At 47.9% G+C, this 24,502-nt stretch overlaps 1 protein-coding gene across 2 annotated transcripts in view; it reads left to right on the top strand.

The window, feature by feature from the left end:
* FUT5 (fucosyltransferase 5) overlaps positions 1-21,423 on the top strand; it is a 50,489-nt gene extending 29,066 nt beyond the window's left edge. For both annotated transcript variants that reach the window (XM_065536118.2, XM_074025563.1), the window contains one exon: positions 19,777-21,423. In XM_065536118.2, the coding sequence (XP_065392190.1) occupies positions 19,789-20,913 (1,125 nt within the window). In that variant the 5' untranslated portion in view covers positions 19,777-19,788 and the 3' untranslated portion in view covers positions 20,914-21,423. The remainder of the gene's footprint in view (positions 1-19,776) is intronic.
* Positions 21,424-24,502: the final 3,079 nt, after the last annotated feature.

The following is a 24,502-nucleotide window of genomic DNA, read 5'->3' as shown; positions in this document are numbered from 1 at the left end:
GGGCCTTGGCTATAGTGTGTTCAGAAATTTTAAAGCCACTTTCGTAGTTTATTTTACATCAGCTAGGGTTTTACAGTTTAGATGGAGTTTAGCTTTATTGTATCAGATCTAAAACACCCTCTACGCCGACCTCTATTGACTAGGGTTAATCGTATGACCGCGGTGGCTGGCACGAAATTAACCAGCCCTTAATATAGCATAGCTTAGTTAAACTTTCGTTTATTGCTAAAGATTTGTCACTGCTGTCTCCCGTGGGGGTGTGGCTAGGCAAAGTGTTTTGAGCTGCGTGTGCGTGCTTGATACTTGCTCCTCTTGGTCGTGGTGATTTGTAGGGCATCTTCACCGGGGCGGGGATGCTTGTATGTGTAATCTTGCTAAGAGTCAATAGAAAGGCCAGGACCAAGCCTATTTGTTTATGGGGTGTGCAAGCCCATCTAGGCATTTTCAGTGTCTTGCTTTAGGTAGGTTTAAGCTACATAAACGAGGAGGTGGGTGTGATTGGGGGTGATTTCTTTGGGGTTGTGGTAGTGGAGGTATAGGTTTGGTAGTGGGTGGGCAGATGGGGGTGGGGGAAGGGGTTGTGGGTTGGTGTCAAGAGTGCTTGGTGAAGTAAATTTATATTAGTTGAGGGGATGGCAGTTGGAGTCGTGCACACCTAAAAGATGAAAATACAAGCTCTGATCGGGCAAATTGAGGCTTTTGTTTTTGGGGTTTGGCAAAAGTGGGTTTAGGTGAAGGTCAGAGATGGGGGTGGGGGGGTTTGATGGAATTTTTATTGTAGTGTCGTGGAGTTGATTATTGATATGTCTTACAAGCATGAATTAAATAACACCTTGATGGCAGTCATGCGGGGCTAGGATATTGAACGTAGGTGCGATTAATAATGGCATGGACTAGGAATCAAAGACAGGCGCGACAGGATGGGACGTGGTGGGAGTCAGCATTCTGCGATGGGGCTGCGTGCGGCCCAGAGATAAAAGATACCAAATGCATGGAGAGCTCCCATGACTGGTTAATAGGGTGATAGACCCGTGATCCATCGAGATGTCTTATTTAAGGGGAACGTGTGGGCGATCTTGATTGTTATGGCCCTGAGGTAAGAACCAGATGCCGGATACAGTTCAATTATAGCTACCCCCACGAGTTATGGGCCCGGAGCGAGGAGAGCAGCACTTTTTGGGCGGGATATTGGTTTCACGGAGGATGGTGAACAAGGGATTCCTAAGTGAGGGGGGGCATCCGTGGTGAGGAGGACTTTTTAACAGGTATGTGCTATGTCCGATGGACGACTTAATGTACTATGTACGATTAATACAGGACTAGTTCTGTTGATACGCATGGGGTGATACGTGGGCTTTGGAGGGGTGAATGATGTACTACTGTTGAAGTGCTCATTAAGATCCTTGCTTGTAAGCATGTATTTCGAGAGGGTTGGGTAAATATGTAAGGGTATGTGCTATGTACAGTCAAACACATATAGTACTATATATTATACATGCTGGCTAGCAGTAATGCACGAATTACATAGTGGCATTAAAGGTAGGTTAATACTAAAGTTGTGCTGCAGGGCTTGTACAACATAAAATACAGAAAGTAGTTTAAGTTAGAACGCCGGTTTTGGGTGTTGGCAGTAGAGTTAAGTACTTTCTTTCTGATTGCCCTGGGAAGAGTATTCCATTTCTGGTTTACAAGGCCAGTGTATTAATTTATACTACGAGGGCAGGTTCATTTGAGTAGGTTGTTCTCGATTAGGGAGGCCAGTGGTATTTGTTTTTTTTTTTTTTTTTTTGAGACGGAGTCTGGCTCTGTCGCCCAGGCTGGAGTGCAGTGGCCGGATCTCAGCTCACTGCAAGCTCCGCCTCCCGGGTTCACGCCATTCTCCTGCCTCAGCCTCCCGAGTAGCTGGGACTACAGGCGCCCGCCACCTCGCCCGGCTAGTTTTTTGTAGTTTTTTTTAGTAGAGACGGGGTTTCACAGTGTCAGCCAGGATGGTCTCGATCTCCTGACCTCGTGATCCGCCCGACTCGGCCTCCCAAAGTGCTGGGATTACAGGCTTGAGCCACCGCGCCCGGCCGCCAGTGGTATTAAGATTAGGATTGTGATAAAATATATTGCGGATGCTATTTGGCCAATAATGATAAAAGGTTGGGTCACTGGTTGGCTTCCAATTCAGGTAAGGGTTAGTAGAATTGTAACTAGGAGTCAGAGTAGGAATTGGCTGAGTGGGCGGAATATTATGCTTTGTTGTTTGGATTTGTGGAGTATGGGGATAATTGCTAGGATGAGAATCGATAGGAAGAGTGCCAGTACGCCTCCCAATTTGTTGGGGACAGATCGTAGAATTGCGTATGCGAATAGGAAGTACCATTCTGGTTTAATATGTGGGGGGGTGTTTAGTGGGTTGGCTGGGGTATAGTTGTCTGGGTCGCTTAGGAGGTCGGGTGAAAATAGTGTTAGTATTGTTAGGGTAAAGAGGAGGAGGACTAGGCCTAGAATATCTTTAATTGTATAGTAGGGGTGAAAGGTGATTTTGTTTGAGTTAGAGGAGATTCCACAGGGGTTGTTTGACCCCGTTTCGTGTAGGAATAGTAAATGTACGGTTGTGAGAGCGACGATAATGAAGGGTAGGATGAAGTGTAGGGTGGAAAATCGTATGAGAGTAGGGTTATCAATGGCATACCCCCCTCAGATTCATTGAACAAGGTTGGTTCCGACATATGGGACTGCTGAGAGTAGATTTGTGATTACTGTTGCCCCCCAGAATGATATTTGGCTTCATGGGAGTACGTAGCCCATAAAGGCTGTTGCTATAGTTATGAGTAGAAGTATAATGCCAACATTTCAGGTCTCTAGGAGAAGATATGAGCCATAGTAGAGGCCTCGGCCTACGTGTAGGTAGAGGCAGATGAAGAGTATGGAGGCACCGTTAGCATGGAGATAGCGGATGGTTTAGCGGTGATTTACATCTCGGATAATGTGTGCGATTGAGGAGAAAGCAGAGGAGGTGTCTGGTGAGTAATGTATTGCTAAGAATAGGCCTGTGATAATTTGTAGAATTAGGCAGGTTGCAAGAAGTGAGCCGAAATTTCATCACATGGAAATGTTGGATGGGGTGGGTAGATCAATGAGGGAGTGGTTAATTATTTTTATGATTGGGTTAGATTTGCGTATTGGAATCATTTGGCACCTTTGTAGTTGAAATACAATGATGGTTTTTCGTATCATTGGTTATGGTTAAAGTCCATATGGAAGTAATGATATATATTTTATTTACATTAAGTGTGTTATTGGTTATGGGGTTTGTAGGTTTTTCTTCTAAGCCTTCTCCCATCTGTGGGGGTTTAGCATTAATTGTTAGTGGTGTAATTGGTTGGGTGATTATTTTAAGTTATGGGGGAGCTTACATGGGTTTAGTGATGTTTTTAATTTATCTGGGGGGTATAATAGTTGTTTTTTTTTTGTTTTTTTTTTTTTTTTTGAGACGGAGTCTAGCTGTGTCGCCCAGGCTGGAGTGCAGTGGCCAGATCTCAGCTCACTGCAAGCTCCGCCTCCCGGGTGTACGCCATTCTCCTGGCTCAGCCTCCCGAGTAGCTGGGACTACAGGCGCCCGCCACCTCGCCCGGCTAGTTTTTTGTATTTTTTAGTAGAGACGGGGTTTCACCGTGTTAACCAGGATGGTCTCGATCTCCTGACCTTGTGATCCGCCCGTCTCGGCCTCCCAAAGTGCTGGGATTACAGGCTTGAGCCACCGCGCCCGGCAATAGTTGTTTTTGGTTATACTGCGGCAATGGCTATTGAAGAGTATCCTGAGACATGGGCCTCAGGGTTTGAGGTTCTAGGGGGTCTTTTGGTAGGATTAATAATGGAAGTGGGGTTAGTTTTATGGGTTTTAAGTTTTGATGGGGTAGTGGTGGTGGTTAATTTTAATAATATGGGTAGTTGGGAGATTTTTGAGGGGGAGGGATTGGGGTTAGTTCGAGGTGATTCTATTGGTGTGGGTGCCTTGTATGATTATGGGCGTTGATTGGTGGTGGTTGCTGGTTGGACGTTATTTGTTGGTGTATATATTGTGATTGAGATTACTCGAGGTAATAGGCTATATTATTAGAAGTAGAGTTAGGGTGAGAGGAATGAGGAAAGAGAGGAAGTAGAGTTTGATTATGCCTTTCTGAGTAGTTACAGTTATGGAAGCGGTAATGTGTTTGTGAGATTATTTTAGGTATGGATTTTTCTAGTCATGTTGAGTCTAGTAAGAGAAAGGCTAAATTTTGACTTATAAGTAGGTTTTGATAGGGGATTATACGAGGAAGTGTGGTGGGAAAATATCCTAGTATGTTGGAGAATTTGAATATCTGTGATGGGTTTTTTGTTTTTAGTTTGTTGGTTATAAGGGCGAAGTCTAGGGCTGTTAGGAAACCGAGGATGGTTGCGCATAAGGCTGAGAGTTTTAGATAGAGGGGTATTGTTGGCTGGGGGAGTGAGGTAGGGGGGATGTTGTTAGTGATAAGGAATCCTGTAATTATAATGCCTACTATAAGGCGTTTAATTGGGTTTAGTAGGGCGGGGTTGTTTTCGTTGATGTTTATTAGGGTTGGGCAGCGGGGTTGTCCTGTTAGGGTAAGGAGAATGGTTCGAGTGCTGTAGGCGCTTGTTAGGGAGGTGGCGATGAGAGTAATAGATACGGCTCAGGCATTGGTATACGACGTATTTGTGGCTTCGATAATAAGATCTTTGGAGTAGAAGCCTGTGAGGAAGGGTATTCCCGTGAGTGCTAGGTTGCCAATAACTAGGGAAGTTGAGGTAAGGGGCATTGTTTTAAATAGGCCCCCTATTTTTCGGATGTCTTGTTCATTATTTAAGTTATGAATAATAGATCCGGAGCATATAAAGAGTATAGCTTTGAAGAAGGCATGGGTGCAGATGTGTAGGAATGCTAAGTGTGGCTGGTTAATACCAATGGTGACTATTATTAGACCTAGTTGGCTTGAGGTGGAGAAGGCCACGATTTTTTTGATATCGTTTTGTGTGAGGGCACAGATGGCTATGAATAGGGTAGTAACGGCTCCCAGACATAGTGTAAGATTTTGGATTAATGTGTTGTTTTCTATTAGAGGGTGGAAGCGAATGAGTAGAAATACCCCGGCAACAACTATGGTGCTGGAGTGAAGTAGAGCTGAGACAGGGGTTGGACCTTCTATGGCAGAGGGCAGTCAGGGGTGAAGACCGAATTGAGCTGATTTTCCTGTTGCTGCTAGGAGAAGGCCCATTAGTGGGAGGAGGTTTGAGTTGGAATTTAGAGCTAGTATTTGTTGAAAGTCTCACGAGTTATAATGTAGAAGGAATCATGTTATAGCTAGGATAAGACCGATGTCGCCGACGCGGTTGTATAGGATTGCTTGGATGGCTGCTGTGTTGGCGTCCGCTCGAGCGTATCATCAGCTGATTAGAAGGAAGGATATGATTCCTACACCCTCTCAACCAATGAAGAGCTGGAAAAGGTTGTTGGCGGTAACTAGGATTAGTATGGCAGCGAGAAAAATGAGGAGATATTTGAAGAATTGATTGATGTTTGGGTCTGAGTTTATGTACCATAGTGAGAATTCTATAATGGATCAGGTGATGAATAGTGCAATTGGAATAAATACTATGGAAAAGTAATCTAGTTTAAAGCTTAGTGTTAGATCTAATGTTTGGGTTGTTATTCAGTGTCAGCTTCAAATGGTTGTTTCTTGGTTTGAGAAAATGTATAGGGTTGTTGGAATAAGGCTAGTAATAAAGGTGTATATTATGGTTATTTTTACATAGTTTGGGTATGAGCGTTTTTTGTTAGGATTAATGAGGGTGGCAAAAATTGGAAGAGTTAGGGAGGCGAGGGTTGTTATCATAAGAGAGGTGCACATAATTGTTACTTTTATTTGGAGTTGCACCAATGTTTTTGGCTCCTAAGGCCAATGGATAGCTGTTATCCTTTGAAAGTTGAGAAAACCGTAATTTTAAGTACGGAAGTATGGGTTAGCAGCCCTTGCAAGTTTTCTCGGTAAATAAGAAGTGGTGTGCTTCTATAGTAAAGTTCACAATCTAATGTTTTGATTAAACTATATTTACAGGGAGTAAACCCTAGAATGGTGTTGGGGTTGAGGGATAGGAGAATAACTGGGGCAAGGTGTATAAATATTAATGTGTTTTCTCGTGTGAAGGGGGGTTTTATGTTGATTATATGGTGTGTGAGTGTCCCTCATTGCATTGTGACGAACATGTGGAGAGAGTAGAGAGCTGTAATTAATATATTGAGTCCTGTTAGTATGATAGTAATATGAGATCAAGAAAATGAAGCTGCGATTACGAAGAGCTCACCGAGTAGGTTAATAGTAGGGGGTATGGCAAGATTGGTGAGGTTTGCTGTGAACCATCAAAAGGTTATTTTTTTTTTTTTTTTTTTTTTTTTTTGAGACGGAGTCTCGCTCTGTCGCCCAGGCTGGAGTGCAGTGGCCAGATCTCAGCTCACTGCAGGCTCCGCCTCCCGGGTTCACGCCATTCTCCTGCCTCAGCCTCCCGAGTAGCTGGGACTACAGGCGCCCGCCACCTCACCCGGCTAGTTTTTTGTATTTTTTTAGTAGAGACGGGGTTTCACCGTGTTCGCCAGGATGGTCTCGATCTCCTGACCTCGTGATCTGCCCGTCTCGGCCTCCCAAAGTGCTGGGATTACAGGCTTGAGCCACCGCGCCTGGCGATCAAAAGGTTATTAATGGGAGTAGGACTTGAAGTCCTCAGGATAGTAATATGATGCGGCTGTGGGTGCGTTCATAGTTTGAGTTGGCTAGGCAGAAATATATGGAGGAGGTGAGTCCATGGGCGACTATGAGGATGGTTGCGCCAGAGAAGCTTCAGGGGGTTTGGATGAGGGAGGCTACGATTACTAGGGCTATATGGCTTACGAAAGAGTATGCGATGAGTGATTTCAGGTCTGTTTGTCGAAGACAGATTGAGCTTGTCATGATTATACCTCATAGAGATAGCATAAGGAATGGGTAGGCTATGGACTCTGTTAAAGGATTGAGGATAGAGGTGAGTCGTATTATGCCATAGCCGCCCAGTTTTAGGAGTACTGCGGCAAGGACTATTGACCCTGCAATGGGGGCTTCGACATGGGCCTTGGGAAGTCACAAGTGCAGGCCATATAGGGGTATTTTTGTCATAAAGGCTATTATGCATGCTAGTCAAGTAAGGTTATGAGATCAAGTGGTTGTTAGTTTTTGGTTTGTGAGTTAGTAGTGTGATGTTCAATGAGCCTGTGCTATTGTAGGTATAGATTAGTATAATGAGTAGGGGCAGAGAGCCGGTTAGAGTGTAAAATAGAAAGTATGTGCTTGCGTTGAGACGTTCTGCTTGGTTACCCCATTTAGTGATAATAATTAGGGTAGGAATGAGGGTAGTTTCAAATAGAATGTAGAATATGATTAGTTCTGTGGCCATGAATGTCAGAATTAAGGTGATTTGTAGGAAAATTATTATAGAAAGGTAGAGTTTTTTTTGTGAAGAGGGCTCATTGCATAGGTGGTATTGGCTTGCTATGATTATGAGGGGTACGAGTCAGGTGGTATTAGGAGAGGTGTTGTTAGTGAGTCGGAGGATAAGTAGGTTGAGTAGTTGAGAAGGTTGTTGTCAGTTTGGTTGAGGAATAATAGAGGAACGAGGCTGATAGTTAGACTATGCATGGTCAAGTTGATTCAGATTGTGTTGTTTTTGGAGAGTCATGTTATTGGCAGTAGTATGGTTGTAGGGATAATTATTTTTAGCATTGAAGCAAGTTTAGGTTGTGAATATGATCTAGTCCGTATGTGTTGGAGATTGAGACTAGTAAGGCAAGGCCTACTGCTGTCTCGCAAGCGGCAAATACTAGTAGGATGATGGGTATAATATTGATTAAGGGGAAGTGTATATTTGAGGCTATGAGGGCAGCTATAATGAAGAGTGATATTATTATCCCTTCTAGGCAGAGGAGGGAGGCTATTAGGTGTGAACGATAGATTAATATACCTAGAAGTGAAATAGTGAATGCTAACATAATGTTTATGTAGGTGGGAGACATTTGGTTAGTATGGTTATCATAATCTAATGAGTCGAAATCATTTGTTTTGTTTAAACTACTTACCAATTCGGCTCAGTCTAGTCCTTTTTGAGTTCATTCATAGGCCAAGCTGAGAATTAGGATGATGATAAATATGATGGATGTTTTGATTATTACTGAGAGATTTGTTGTTTGGAGGGCTCATGGTAGGGATAGTAGTAGAGCAATCTCCAGGTCGAATAGTAGAAAAGTGATGGCGGGCCGGGCGCGGTGGCTCACGCCTGTAATCCCAGCACTTTGGGAGGCCGAGGCGGGCGGATCACGAGGTCAGGAGATCGAGACCATCCTGGCTAACACGGTGAAACCCCGTCTCTACTAAAAATGCAAAAAATTAGCCGGGCGAGGCGGCGGGCGCCTGTAGTCCCAGCTACTCGGGAGGCTGAGGCAGGAGAATGGCGTGAACCCGGGAGGCGGAGCTTGCAGTGAGCCGAGATCGCGCCACTGCACTCCAGCCTGGGCGACTAAGCGAGACTCTGTCTCAAAAAAAAAAAAAAAGAAAAGAAAAGTGATGGCGATCAGGAAAAATTTTATTGAGAATGGGATACGAGCGGGGTTTAGGGGATCAAATCCACATTCGTAAGGATTAGTTTTTTCTGCATAGGAGTTGAGTTGGGGCAATCAGAATATGATGATTATTAGTAGTGAGGTCAAAAGGGTGTTGATTGTTAAGGCTAGTACTAGGTTGATTACTCTTTTTTGAATACTATCAAAGCTGATTGATTGGAAGTCAATTGTACTAGTTATACTAAAAGAGTAGGATCCTCATCAGTAGATAGAAATGTAGAGGAACAGTCAGATAACATCTACGAAGTGTCAATATCAGGTGGCGGCTTCAAAGCCAAAATGATGATTTGATGTGAAGTGGTAGAATAGTTGGCGAATGAGGCAAATAAGAAGGAATATAGATCCAATGATGACGTGAAGTCCGTGGAAGCCTGTGGCGATGAAAAATGTTGAACCGTAGATGCCGTCGGAGATAGTGAAAGGTGCTTCAAAGTATTCTGAGATTTGTAGTAGGGTGAAGTAGATGCCCAGCAGAATTGTGATAAGCAAGGCTTGGATTGTTTGTTTTCGGTTATTGTTTATGAGGCTGTGATGGGCTCAGGTGATTGTAATTCCTGATGCGAGTAGTACAGGGGTGTTTAGGAGGGGTACTTCTAGAGGATTTAAAGGGGTAATGCCTGTTGGTGGTCAGTGACCTCCTAAGTGGGGTGTTGGAGCGAGGCTCGAGTGGTAAAATGCTCAGAAGAAGCCGGTGAAGATGACTTCTGAGATGATAAATAATGTTATCCCATATCGAAGGTTTTTTTTGGACAGATACTGTATGGTGACCTTGATAAGTGCTTTCTCGTACAATATCACGTCATCATTGGTACAGGGATAGTGCATTGGTTAATAGGCCTAGTGTTAGCAGGGTGATGGAGTAAAAGTGAAATCATATAACTAAGCCGGATGTTATTAGGAGAGCTGATAGGGCTCCTGTTAATGGTCAGGGGCTGGGTTTGACTATGTGATAAGCATGGAGTTGGTGGGTCATTAGGTGTTGTTGCGTAGGTAGAGGCTGGTTAGGAGTGTAAAGACATAAGCCTGGATTAGGGCGACTGCAATTTCTAGAATGGTCAGTAGTGTCAGGAGTATAGAGGTTAGTAAGGCAGCGGAGAAGTTAATAGTTGATAATACTAGTACAGCACTTCCAATAAGGTGTATTAGTAGGTGGCCAGCTGTGATATTGGCAGTTAGTCATACGGCTAGGGCTACTGGTTGGATAAGTAGACTAATAGTTTCGATTATCACTAGTATGGGGATGAGTGGTGTGGGTGTACCTTGTGGTAGAAGATGGGCTAGGGAGTTTTTGGTTTTAAAGCAAAGGCCTATAATCACTGTGCCTGCTCATAGGGGGATTGCTATAGCCAGGTTTATAGAAAGTTGGGTGGTTGGTGTAAATGAGTAGGGTAGAAGTTCCAGGAGATTGGTTATGGAACTAAAGGTGATTAGGGATATTAGTATTAGAGATCAGGATTGTCCTTTAGTATTGTGAGTTATTATTTGCTTTAGAGTGAGCTGAGTCAGGCTTTGTTGAATAGTGATTAGTTGGTTGTTAATGAGGTATTTGGAGGTTGGGATTAATAGTGTGGGAAATAGGATAATGGGAATTGCGGCGGATTGGCCCAGGATTATTGGGGTTGAGAATGGGGTAAATAGATTTTCGTTCATTTTAGTTGTCAGTGGTTATTGTGGATTTGTGGGTTGGGGTTTTTTTGTAAGGGGGGTTGATAGTAACTTGTGTTTAGTAGTTTTAGTTGTATGATAAGATGTAGTGTAGGGAGCATCGTCATGATAGTAGTGAATCATGTAGATATGTCTAATTGGGGCATTTCACTGTAGAGGGTGCGTCCCTCAATCTTTAACTTAAAAGGTTAATGCTAGGATAGCTGTACAGTGGATCTGTAAAGTATGGGGGGGGGGGAAGAGTTATAGGGTAAACACAGGTCCTATTTCAATGATTTTTAGTGGGATTAATTCTGCGACGATTGGTATGAAGCTATGGTTTGCGCCACAGATTTCTGAGCATTGTCCATAATAGACACCTGGTCGTGTGGCGGTGAATACAGTTTGGTTTAAGCGTCCAGGCACTGCATCTGTTTTTAGGCCTAGTGTAGGGATAGTTCATGAATGTAAGACATCTTGAGATGTGATTATCATAGGGACGGGAGCTTCAATTGGGAGGACTACTCGATTCTCAACTTCTAGAAGTCGAAGGTCATCTGGGTTTAAGAATAGTGGGGGTAGTATATAAGTTAAAGATTAAGCCTCCGTAGTCTGTGTATTCGTAGGTTCAATATCATTGGTGTCCGATTGATTTAATAGTAAAGGAGGGGTTATTGATTTCATCTGTTAGATATAGGATGCGCAGGGATGGAAGGGCGATTAGGACTAAGATAATTGCGGGTAAAATGGTTCAGATGGTTTCTATCTCTTGGGCATCTGTGATGTTGGTGTTGGTTTTGTTGTGAGTGTTGAGGATAGGGCATATAAGACTAGAAAGCTAATTAAAGATATAGCTATGCAGGCATGGTCGTGAAAAGTAATTAGTTCTTCTATGACAGGGGATGTGGCATCTTGTAGACCTAGTTGAACTGGGTGAGCCATGTAAGATACATAGGGTTTGACCTACAATTTAGCTTTGACAAAGCTATGAAATAATTTTTCTAATACCTTGTTGAAAAAGTTATAGGGGTTATAAGATTGGCTTGAAACCAGTTTTAGGGGGTTCAACTCTCTCCTTTTTCATTTAGTTTAATATAGGTTGGCTCTTCAAATGTGTGGTGGGGTGGAGGACAGCCATTCAGTCACTCTAGGCTAGTGGAGGGTTGTTCGATTAGTAGTACTTTACGTTTTGAGGCAAAGTCTTCTCAGATCATATAGATTATTAAGATTACTGCTATTAGCGAGATAAAGGAGCCTATAGATGATAGGATATTTCATGTGGTGTAGGCATCGGGGTAATCAGAGTAGCGTCGGGGTATCCCGGATAGGCCAAGGAAGTGTTGTGGAAAGAAGGTTAAATTTACACCTACAACTATAATAATAAAATGGGCTTTAGCATAAGTCTGGTTTAATGTATAGCCTGAAAATAAGGGAAATCAGTGAATAAAGCCCCCTATAATGGCGAAGACAGCTCCCATTGATAAAACATAGTGAAAGTGGGCAACAACGTAATACGTGTCGTGTAGTACAATATCTAGGGATGAGTTTGCTAAGATAATGCCAGTTAGGCCCCCTACGGTAAATAGAAAAATAAAGCCCAGGGCTCAAAGTATTGCAGGGGATCATTTAATATTGCCCCCGTGGAGTGTGGCAAGTCAGCTAAAAACTTTAACACCAGTAGGGATTGCAATAATCATAGTGGCAGAAGTGAAATAGGCCCGTGTATCTATATCTATACCGACTGTAAACATATGATGGGCCCATACAATAAAACCTAAAAACCCAATTGGTATTATAGCCCAGACTATACCCATGTAACCAAATGGCTCTTTTTTCCCAGAGTAGTAAGTTACAATGTGGGAAATTATTCCAAATCCAGGAAGAATGAGGATATAGACTTCGGGGTGGCCGAAGAATCAAAATAAGTGTTGGTATAGGATGGGGTCTCCTCCCCCGACAGGATCAAAGGTAGTGTTGAGGTTGCGATCTGTTAGTAGCATAGTGATGCCAGCGGCTAAGACTGGCAGGGAGAGGAGTAGGAGGATTGCTGTGATTAAGATTGATCAGACAAACAAGGGAGTTTGATACTGGGATATTGCGGGGGGGTTTACGTTAATGATGGTGGTGATGAAGTTGATGGCTCCTAAGATGGAGGAAATGCCTGCTAGGTGAAGAGAGAAGATGATTAGGTCTACGGAGGCCCCTGGATGGGAGAAGTTTCCTGCCCAAGGGGGATACACTGTTCAACCTGTTCCAGCACCGGCTTCTACTATGGCTGATGCTATTAGTAGAAGGAAGGAGGGGGGAAGGAGTCAGAAGCTTATATTATTTAGACGGGGAAATGCTATATCAGGAGCGCCAATTATTAGGGGCACTAGTCAGTTCCCGAAGCCTCCGATTATAATGGGTATGACTATGAAGAAGATTATGATAAACGCATGAGCTGTTACAATAACGTTGTAAATATGGTCATTGCCTAGTAGACTGCCGGGTTGACCTAGCTCAGCTCGAATGAGAAGGCTTAGAGCTGTACCTATGACTCCAGCTCATGCACCAAATAGTAGGTATAGAGTTCCAATGTCTTTATGGTTTGTTGAGAATAGTCAACGATTGATGAACATAGGTAGAGATGGAAGGGGGGGGGTGGTAAAATGGCTGAGTAGGCATTAGGCTGTAAACCTAAAGACAGAGGTCTAACCCTCTTTTTACCAGCCCTGTGGTGATTTTCACATTGGATTGCAAGTTTTTTTTTTGTTTTTTTTTTGAGACGGAGTCTTGCTCTGTCGCCCAGGCTGGAGTGCAGTGGCCGGATCTCAGCTCACTGCAAGCCCCGCCTCCCGGGTTCACGCCATTCTCCTGCCTCAGCCTCCCGAGTAGCTGGGACTACAGGCGCCCGCCACCTCGCCCGGCTAGTTTTTTGTATTTTTTAGTAGAGACAGGGTTTCACCGTGTTAGCCAGGATGGTCTCGATCTTCTGACCTCGTGATCCACCCGTCTCGGCCTCCCAAAGTGCTGGGATTACAGGCTTGAGCCACTGCGCCCGGCCGGATTGCAAATTCAAAGGAGCAGCTTTAAGTTTCTGCTGGGGCTTCTCCCGCCTTTTTTCCCTGCGGCGGGAGAAGTGGATCAAAGCCAGCTGGTTAGGGTGCTTAGCTGTTAACTAAGTTTTTGTGGGTTCGAGTCCCATTGATCTAGTGAGGGCTTAGCTTAATTAAAGTGATTGATTTGCGTTCAGTTGATGCAGAGCAGGTATTTGCAGTCCTTATGTGTTTCAGAAATTATTTTTACTTGCTAAGAGCTTTGAAGGCCCTTGGTCTTGCTTAACCTAAATTTCTAGGGAATAGACAAGATTAGAGGGGAGATTGGTAGTAGGAGAGTAGAGGTAATAATGAGTGGGGGAATAAGGAGTGTAGGTTTTGTGTTTTCGAATTGTCATGTTATTGTTATTAGATGTGGGAAATAGTGTTAGGAAGATAGTGTAGATTAGGCGTATGTAGAAATATAGGTTGAGCAGGGTTATGGTAATTATGATGGAGGGGATGATGAAGTTATTGTTTATTGTGAGTTCTTGAATGGTGATTCACTTGGGTAGGAAACCGGTTAGAGGGGGTAGGCCTCCCAGGGATAGGAGGGTAGATGTTATTAGTGGTATTAGGTAGGTTGATTTGTTTCAGGTGTGGGATAGCATGAGCGTTGTGTTTTTTAGGTTGAGGGTTAGGAATATAGTAGTTGTTAGGATGATGTATGTAGTTGAGAATTGTGATAGTCAGGTTATATGTTAGTGTTATTGTTATTCAGCCTATGTGAGTGAAGAGTATCCTAGGATCTTACGTAATTGTGTTTGGTTGAGACCCCCTCAACTGCCTACTATGATAGATAGGGTTGAGAGGATTAGGAGTGCAGGTGTTGATCGATGGGTGAATTTGGTATATGATTGAGAGGGGAGCTAGTTTTTGTCATGTAAGGAGAAGCAAGCCAGAGGTTAGGGATGTTCCTTGGGTGACTTCTGGGACTCAAAAGTGGAAGGGAGCTATTCCTAGTTTTATGGCAAGGGCGGTTGTTATTATTAGGGATGAGAGTTGATTGGTGTGGCTTGTTATTGTTCAGTATCCTGATAGGTTGTTGGAAATAATTGCTATTATGAGGATTATGGATGCAGTAGATTGTGTTAGGAAGTATTTGCTAGCGGCTTCCATGGAGCGAGGGTTTGTTTTTCTGATAAAGATTGGAGTGAAGGCTAATATGTTTATCTCTAGACCTGCTCAGGCGAGGAATCAGTGTGAGCTTAGTGTTGTAATGAGTGTGCCTGTGATTATCGTGATGTAGATAATAAGTTGAGCTAGTGGGTTGATTAGTACGGGAAGGGTGTGACCAACATTTTCGGGGTATGGGCCCGATAGCTTATTTAGCTGACCTTACTTTAGGATGGAGTGTCAGAGGTAGCACAGAGAAGTTTGGGTTCTCAGGGGTGGGTTCGATGCCCGCAATCCTAGAAATAAGAGGGTTGGGGCCTCTATTATTTACTCTATCAAAGTAACTCTTTTGTCAGACATATTTCTAGGTCTGAGGGGGAATGCTGGAGATTGCGATGGGCATTGAGATGTTTCATATGAGGAGTGCTAGTGTAAGTGGGAGAGAGTTTTTTCATAGTAAGTGTATGAGTTGATCGTAGCGGAATCGGGGATACGCTGCTCGGATTCATAGAAATAAGGAAGTTAGGAAGAGTGTTTTAGTGGTAAAGCATGTTGTGAATAGTTCTGGTGAATGGATGGGGTAGGATGTGCCTAGAAAAATGGTGGTTGTTAGGGCATTTATTATGATGATGTTTATGTATTCGGCCATGAAGAATAGGGCGAATGGGCCTGCGGAATATTCAATATTAAAGCCTGATACTAGTTCTGATTCGCCTTCTATGAGATCAAAGGGGGTTCGATTTGTTTCTGCTAGTGTGGAGGTAAATCATATTATGGCTAGTGGTCATGATGGTAGGAGAAGTCAGAGGTATTCTTGTGTTGTAATAAGTATGTTGAGGTTGAATGAGCCAAATCCCCCGGCTAGTTTTTTTGTATTTTTTAGTAGAGACGGGGTTTCACCGTGTTAGCCAGGATAGTCTCGATCTCCTGACCTTGTGATCCACCCGCCTCGGCCTCCCAAAGTTCTGGGATTACAGGCTTGAGCCACCGCGCCTGCCCTTTTTTATTTTTAATTGAGACCAAGTCTCGCTCTGTCGCCAGGCTGCAGTGCAGTGGTGTGATCTCAGCTCACTGCAACCTCCACCTCCCAAGTTCAAGCAATTCTCCTGCCTCGGCCTCCCAAAAATGCTAGGATTACAGGCGTGACCCACCACACCTGGCCCCAATCTACCCTTCTAAAGATCGTTAGTAAATACATCACTATCTCCTAAGAGGGGCTGCCATGAACCCAGGGCCCATGTAATTCCATCTTAATATCAATTACTTTATAAAAATTAAGCTGTGCCTGAGGCTCTAGAGCCCAGTGGTACAAAGCAGTAATTGGTCGAAGTTCAACCTCCCTCCCACTCTGAGCTTGGACTGTGCCCTGAGGGCCTGTGTTTTGAATCTTTCCAGAACCTTGGCATGAACTTGGGACTGGGTGTCTGGATCACTTTTCATCACACCCCGGTCACCTGCTGCAAGGGTAAGACCAACTTGGCCCAACAAAGAAAGGAGGCAACCACTATATCATTTTAAAACAGCTTCGTTGGCTGGGTGTGGTGGCTGATGCCTGTAATCCCAGCACTCTGGGAGGCTGGATCACTTGAGGTCAGTTCAAGACCAGCCTGGCCAACATGGCAAAACCCTGTCTCTACTAAAAATACAAAAATTAGGCCGGGCGCGGTGGCTCAAGCCTGTAATCCCAGCACTTTGGGAGGCTGAGGCGGGCGGATCACAAGGTCAGGAGATCGAGACCACAGTGAAACCCCGTCTCTACTAAAAATACAAAAAATTAGCCGGGCGCGGTGGCGGGCGCCTGTAGTCCTAGCTACTCAGGAGGCTGAGGCAGGAGAATGGCGTGAACCCAGGAGGCGGAGCTTGCAGTGAGCCGAGATCGCGCCACTGCACTCCAGCCTGGGCAACAGCGTGAGACTCCGTCTCAAAAAAAAAAAAAAAAAAAAAAAAAAAAAATTAGCTGGGCATGGTGGTGCATGTCTGTAATCCCAGCTACTTGAGAGGCTAAGGCAGGAGAATCACTTGAACGTGGGAAGTGGACGTTGCAGTGAGCTGAGATTGCGCCACTGCACTCCAGCCTGAGCAACAGAGCAAGACTCAGTCTCAAAAAATAAAAGTAAAACAGCTTCATCGGGATGTAATACCATATGGTGAGCCCACTTAAGATATACAAGTAAATCAGTGGTTTTTGGTGTGTTACCTTATTTTTAAAATTGTAACTCTCTCTATATATAGGTATGTATATATGTATAACATAAAAGACACAATTTAGGCTTTTTTGAAATGGAGTTTCGCTCTTGTTGCTCACTGAAACCTCTGCCTCCCAGGTTGAAGTGATTCTTCTGCCTCAGCCTCCCGAGTAGCTGGGATTACAGGCGTGCACCACCATGCCCGGCTATTTTTTGTATTTTTAGAAGAGACGGGGTTTCATCATGTTGACCAGGCTGGTCTCGAACTCCTGACCTCAGGCAATCCGCCCACTTCGGCCTCCCAAAGTGCTGGGATGACAGGCGTAAGCCACCACGCCTGGCCCATTTAGGCCTTTTTTTTTTTTTCTTTTTTTTTTGATGCGGAGTCTCGCTCTGTCGCCCAGGCTGGAGTGCAGTGGCCGGATCTCAGCTCACCGCAAGCTCTGCCTCCCGGGTTCCTGCCATTCTCCTGCCTCAGCCTCCCGAGTAGCTGGGACTACAGGCGCCGGCCACCTTGCCCGGCTAGTTTATTTTTTAGTAGAGACGGGGTTTCACCGTGTTAGCCAGGATGGTCTCGATCTCCTGACTTCGTGATCCACCCGCCTCGGCCTCCCAAAGTGCTGGGATTACAGGCTTGAGCCACCAAGCCCGGCCCATTTAGGCATTTTTAAGCATACAATTCAGTGGCATTGCATGCAGTGTTGTGCAACCATCACTCCAGCGTCTTTCCCAAACTTTCATCACCCGAAACATAAACTCTGGACCCATTAAACAAACATTCTCCTCTCTCCTCCATCTTCCAGTCATCTCTATTCTACTTCCTGTCTCTGTGGGTCGGCTTGTCCTGAATATTTCCTAGAAATGGGATCACACACGGTGTGGCCTTTTGTGTCTGGCTTTTCTCACTGTGACATCCTCAAGCTTCATCCACGCTGTGGCCTGTGTCAGTGCCTCGCACATTTTCTTTTTTTTTGAGACAGCGTCTCGCCCTGTCGCCCAGGCTGGAGTGCAGTGGCGCGATCTCAGCTCACTGCAACCTCCACCTCCTGGGTTCAATTCCTGCCTCAGCCTCCCAAGTAGCTGGGACTACAGGCGCCCGCCACCACGCCAGGCTAATTTTTTGTATTTTTAATAGAGACGGGGTTTCACCGTGTTAGCCAGGATGGTCTCGATCTCCTGACCTTGTGATCCGCCTGCCTCGGGCTCCCAAAGTACTGGGATTACAGGCGTGAGCCACCACGTCTGGCCAAAAAAAATTTATTTAGGCCGGGTGTGGTGGCTCACACCTGTAATCCCAACACTTTAGGAGGCCAAGACAGGTGGATCATTTGAGGCCAGGAGTTCAAGACCAGTCTGGCCAACATAGTGAAATCCTGTCTCTACTAAAAATACAAAAATTAGCCGGGCATGGTGGCACCCACCTGTCATCCCAGCTACTCAGGAGGTTGAGGCACAAAAATCACTTGAACCAGGGAGGCAGAGGTTGCAGTGAGCCAAGTCTCAAAAGTAAATAAATAAAAAAAAAAAAGCCAGGTGTGGTGGCTCACGCCTGTAATCCCAGCACTTTGGGAGGCCGAGGTGGATCATGAGGTCAGGTGATCGAGACCATCCTGGCTAACACGGTGAAACCCCATCTCTACTAAAAACACAAAAAAATTAGCTGGGCATGGTGGCGGGCACCTGTAGTCCCAGCTACTCGGGAGGCTGAGGCAGGAGAATGGCGTGAACCCAGGAGGCGGAGCTTGCAGTGAGCCAAGATCGCGCCACTGCACTCCAGCCTGGGCAACAGACTCCATCTCAAAAAAATTAACTGGGGATGGTGGCACTTGCCTGTAGTCCCAGCTATTCTGAAGGCTGAGGTGGGAGAATCATTTGAGCCTGGGAGGTTGAGGCTTCAGTGAGCTGAGATCATGCTACTGCACTCCAGCCTGGGTGACAGAGGAAGACCCTGTGTTATAAATTTATTGTTATTATTACTATTCAAGACAAGAGTATCATTCTGTCACCCAGGCTGGAGTTCAGTGGTGTGATCTCCGCTCACTTCAAGTGATTCTCCTGCCTCAGCCTCCCCAGTAGCTGGGATTACAGGCACCACCACAACACCCAGCTAATTTTTGTGTTTTTTAGTAGAGACAGAGTTTTGCCACGTTGGCCAAGCTGGTCTCGAACTCCTGACTTCAGGTGATCCGCCCGCTTTGGCCTCCCAAAGTGCCGGGATTATAGGTGTGAGCCCCCACGCCCAGCCTATAATTTTTTTTGTAAATATACTGTTCAGTTTTTAGATGTACATTTAAAATTGTAAACAATCCACCCTGGCGTCCAAGCCTCGCCTCGCCTCACCCATCGTAAAGCATGGTTCAGGTTCCCTCCTCTTCCTCCAGTCGCCCCTCTTAGCCTCTTTGAAGGTTTTTCTTCTCTGACTTCCCAGACCCAGTGCCTACACTCAGGGGTCCTGGGCTCCCTCCTGTTTCATGCTCGGCATCTCCAGGACAAGCAGGGCTCCACGTCTTCCCAGAAAGCCTACTCCTCCCTGGGGTCCCAGGTCCCCCCACTCCCTGCCTGGTCAGTCCCTGCCTCCCCTGACTCTTCACACCTGCCCATTTTCCCTCGTATCCTCCCCACCTCTACCCCAGCCTCGGCCTCTCCCCCGGGGCAGGGACAGGGTGTCTGAAGGCCAGGGGGGTTAGCTTTGAGTGTTTGTTGATTGAAACACCAAGTGAATAGAAAATCAAGCCTAAACTGGCAGCCTGAGCACTTCCTTTTGTCTGCAAACTGCTCAGGTGTCTCACCCTACCAGGCTTTGGCACTGGCTCTTTCCTCATTCAAGGGATACCCTTTCCCTCAACTCCTACCTTATCTGGAGAACTCTTATGTTACCTGCAAAACCTAATCCTATTGTACCCTTCCCTGCCAGAGTCATAAATTCAATCCTCAACTCAGGGGTACTGGGGGCATTTATGACAAGCTGTGTCATAAATTATAACAGCTTCTCTCAGGACGCGTGGCCAGGAAGTGGGTGATTGTCCCTAATGACCCTCACTCCTCTCTTCTCTCTGCCTAGCTACTCTGACGCATGGATCCCCTGGGCCCAGCCAAGCCACAATGGCTGTGGCGCCACTGTCTGGCCGGGCTGCTGTTTCAGCTGCTGGTGGCTGTGTGTTTCTTCTCCTACCTGCGTGTGTCCCGAGACGATGCCACTGGGTTCCCTAGGTCAGGGCTCATGGCCGTGGCACCTGTCACTGGAGCTCCCAATGGGTCCCGCTGCCAGGACAGCACGACAACCCCTGCCCGCCCCACCCTCCTGATCCTGCTGTGGACGTGGCCTTTTAACACACCCATGGCTCTGCCCCGCTGCTCAGAGATGGTGCCCGGCACGGCCGACTGCAACATCACTGCCGACTCCGATGTGTACCCACAGGCAGATGCGGTCATCGTGCACCACCGGGATATCATGTACGACCCCAGTGCCGACCTCCCGCCCCCCACCAGGCCGCAGGGGCAGCGCTGGATCTGGTTAAGCATGGAGTCTCCCAGCAACTGCCGGCATCTGCAAGCCCTAGACGGATACTTCAATCTCACCATGTCCTACCGCAGCGACTCTGACATCTTCACGCCCTACGGCTGGCTGGAGCCGTGGTCCGGCCAGCCTGCCCACCCACCGCTCAACCTCTCGGGCAAGACCGAGCTGGTGGCCTGGGCAGTGTCCAACTGGAAGCCGGACTCGGCCAGGGTGCGCTACTACCAGAGCCTGCAGGCCCATCTCAAAGTGGATGTGTACGGGAAATCCCACAAGCCCCTGCCCAGGGGGACCATGATGGAGACGCTGTCCCGGTACAAGTTCTACCTGGCCTTCGAGAACTCCTTGCACCTGGACTACATCACCGAGAAGCTGTGGAGGAACGCCCTGGAGGCCTGGGCCGTGCCCGTGGTGCTGGGGCCCAGCAGAAGCAACTATGAGAGGTTCCTGCCGCCCGATGCCTTCATCCACGTGGATGACTTCCAGAGCCCCGAGGACCTGGCCCGATACCTGCAGGAGCTGGACAAGGACCACGCCCGCTACCTGAGCTACTTCCGCTGGCGGGAGACGCTGCGGCCTCGCTTCTTCAGCTGGACACTGGCTTTCTGCAAGGCCTGCTGGAAACTGCAGGAGGAATCCAGGTACCAGACGGTGCGCAGCATAGCGGCTTGGTTCACCTGAGAGGCCGGCGAGGGGCCTGGGCTGCCGGGACCTCACTTTCCCAGGGCCTCACCTACCTAGGGTCTCACTAGTCTGGGGATTTACCTACCTGGGGTCTCACCTGCCTGGGGCCTCGCCTGCTGGAGTCTTTGGTGGCCAGGCACGTGACTTACCTGGGACTTCACATGCCAGGCTTTACCACTGCCAGGAGCCTCCCCTGCCGGGGACCTTGCCGGCTGCGGACGGTGCCTACTGGGAACCTCACTTGCTGGAGGCTGCACCTACTGAGGGTCTCGGCTGTTGGGGACTTTACCTGCTGGGACCTGGTCCCAGAGACCTCGCCACACTAAATGTCACCTGTTAGGAGCCTCACCTGCTGGGGACCTCACCCTGGAGGGCACCCTGGGAACTGGTACCCTGGAGGCCCTGCCCCTGGGCGATGGTGCAGGCTGGTTAGCTTGTGGTTTTATTGCCGTTGTTAACCACCCATGAGGGGTGCAAACAGACAATGCTGTTACCATTTTCACACGAGAATGCTTCAAGGAAAGCTCCTGTGTCCCCCTCACCCCAGAACAGAGGTTCTCATGCAGGGCGATTCCATCCCCAAGGGTACTTGGCAATGTCCAGAGACATTTTCAGTCATCACAACCTGGGGAGGACGAGGTCACCTAGTGGGTAGAGGCCAGGGTTACTCCACACCCCCTACGATGCGCAAGTCGGGGCCCCTACAACCAACAATGATGGTTCCAAATGTCCAGGGGCAGAAAACCCTGTTCTAGAACTTTCTATGACCCTGGAGGTCAAGCCCCTTGGCGGGGGAGTGTTCAGATCTCTCGGGGGTCCTCTCCTCCGGCTGGCTCCCTGCCGTGGGCTCTGGCACCCACCCAGAAGTGAAAGTCTTTTTTCTGAAGATCTCAGGTCAATAACTCCCAAGTCAGGCAAGCCCTGCATAGAGCCCTGCTCCACCACTTAGGGGCTGCAGATGGGTTCTGACTGTAAATGAGGACGTCTGGAACATTCCAGAACATTCTGGGCTTGGGGGAAATTGCTCTCTGGAATGCCAAGTGGGACCTGGTGGTGGAAGGTGGTGGTGAATCCCAGGTGCTCTCTGAGCCTCAATCTCCCCATTTGCACAGTGGACATGCGGGCTCTGAGGGCTGGGGAGTGGGGCCCGTGCTCTCCAGGAGTGAAGATGGGCAGGGCTGGGATAAAGGGACCCTCTCTGCCCAGGGCACAGGGCCCAAGGGAGCTGGATGTGTTGCCCCAAGTGTGTAGGGCAGGTCAGAGAAGGGCAGGATCCCCTGAGGAGGGGGGCAAGGGGAATGTGTGTGACCATCAGCAGTGGTGTGCACATGGCTGGGGGACACTCGGTGTGACTGTTAGCAGGTGGGTGTCACAAACACATCACTGTGGGTGTGACCTTGGTGTGACTCTGATAGTGCCTGCGGATGTGTTGCGATGCCTGCCTGTGGCTCTATGTGGGTGTTTGTAGGTGGTAGTGATTGCGAATGTGAGACAGAATGTGTGGCCCTGGGAGGCTTTGAGTGTTGGATGGAGCAGGAGCCCCTCTCTGAGTGTGCGTGTGTGTGTGTCTCTCTGTGTGACCGCGCAAGGCCGTATCTGCATGGACCTGTGTCCTTGGGTGTGGTGAAGTGGGCTGTGTGTGGCCACATATGGGATTCTTAAGCTATGTCTGCAAGTGGCTGTGACCATGTGTGTGGCCTTGTAGATGAGCAGGGGGAGGTGGGGTTCTTAAAAGTATTACAGGAGGGGAAACTGAGGCCCACAGAGGGCCAGGGACCCAGGCCAAACATTCCTCCCTGCAGGGGGGTAGGCAGAGACCCTGCAGGATGGTGGGAGGATCAGCATGACCTCAGCCTCCTGAAGAAGGTGCCGGCAGTGGCTCCGCTCTGCAAAGGAGGTAGGTGACTGATGCCCAGAGAAGTTGAGGAACTCACCCAAGGCCACACAGCTGCCAGAGGTGAAAGTGGGTTTTCTGAAGATCTCAGGTCAAGAACTCCAAAGTCAGGCAAGTCTCCCATAGAGCCCTGCTCTACCACTTACGGTCTGCAAGTGTCTTCTGACCGTAAATGAAGACTTCTGGAACATTCCGGAACATTCTGGGCTTGGGGGAAATTGCTGCTCTCTGGAGGATGCCATGGGGGACCTGGTGGTGGAGGGTGGTGTTGACTCCCAGGTGCTCTCAGCCCAGTTTCCCCATCTGCACAGTGGACATGCAGAGGTGCTTGTGATGGCTCCTCCAGGCCCAGGTGGGAGGGTGGAGGGGCATAGAGTGGGGAAGGTGTGGGGGGCCTGGAGAGTCTCTGCCAAACCCGCTGGTGACTCCCGGCCTGAGCCAGCCTTGCTGGGCCCATCACTCACCTGCCACCCACACCACACACCTGGGCCCCTCTCCCCACCCCCTGGCTGCAAACCAGGGGTCCCAGGAAGGGATGGGGCCCTCAGGAGGCCAGGCCAGGGCTTCTTAACAGGGTGGTGTGATTTTGGGAGCAGGTTCCTCTGTACCCTGACACCCCTGGAGCCCCCGTGGTCGCCGCCTCTACCTGAACTGATGTCAGAATCAACATCTCCCTTTCTCAACTTGTCTTTCTCTCCCTCTGGAATTTCCTGTGAGGCTTAGAGGGACGTGGAAACCCTCCTTGGGTCCCACAAGGACAGAGGCCCAGCCACCTGGCCAATGCTAGGGGACCCTGGCCTGCCCCCTCTGGAACCGCAGCACCACCCCAAACCTCCATTGCCTCCCGGTATGCCCCGGATCTCACGTGTGGTTCATGGCACACCCAGCCCAGCCCGTGGGGCCTTCTCCCTCCTGAGTGGCAGCTGCCCTTGGCTCCCAGCCCTGGGCCCCAAGGGAAGAGAAATTTCCAGCAGGCTGGCAGCTCTATCACCAGCCCAGCCCAGGCTGAGGGAGGAACTGGGGGGTCCAATGAGGGCAGAGACCCCAGTGAGGAGGTCCTCGTGATTCCCCACTCTGGGCTCTGGGCTCAGCTCTTTGGCAGGGAGATTCCATCCAGCACTAGCCTGGTGAGCCCTGCTCAGAGAGGGCCAGGAAATCTCTCAGGTCACACAGCAATTTCCGTATAAGACACAGTTTCTGGCAATGGGCTGCAGCTCCTCTTCCAGATCTCAGTGGTCGGAGACTGGTCCAGCTGTGGATCTGATAGCCAAGGGGCCTGGGTTGCAATCCCAAACCCCACTTCCAGCCCTCCTGACTCCTGGCTGCGTGAAAAAGGTGGACTGGGGTTGGATGTTACAGGAGGAGGGAACCAGTTCAAAGGACACAAGAAGGGATTCACGGTGAGGGCCAATTAGATGTGGGCCATGAGCTGCCAGGGCAGATCTTGGGGACAGGGCAGGAGCTCCGTGGGCGACAGTGCCAGTGCGGTAATGACCACATTTGAGTGGGGTGGGGTGACCTCACCAGGAATCTGTCTTCTGCCATGTTGTGTCAAAAGGAGCATGTGGCCGGGCACAGTGGCTCACACCTGCAATCCCAGCACTTTGGAAGGCTGAGGTGGGTGGATCACTTGAGGTCAGGAGTTCAAGACCAGCCTGGCCAACATGGAGAAACTCCATCTCTACTAAAAAT

Source organism: Macaca fascicularis, chromosome 19 (genome assembly GCF_037993035.2).
Source record: "Macaca fascicularis isolate 582-1 chromosome 19, T2T-MFA8v1.1".
Lineage (NCBI taxonomy): Eukaryota > Metazoa > Chordata > Mammalia > Primates > Cercopithecidae > Macaca > Macaca fascicularis.
The sequence above is the reverse complement of the archived record's forward strand: the minus strand, read 5'-3'. Positions and strand labels throughout refer to the sequence as shown.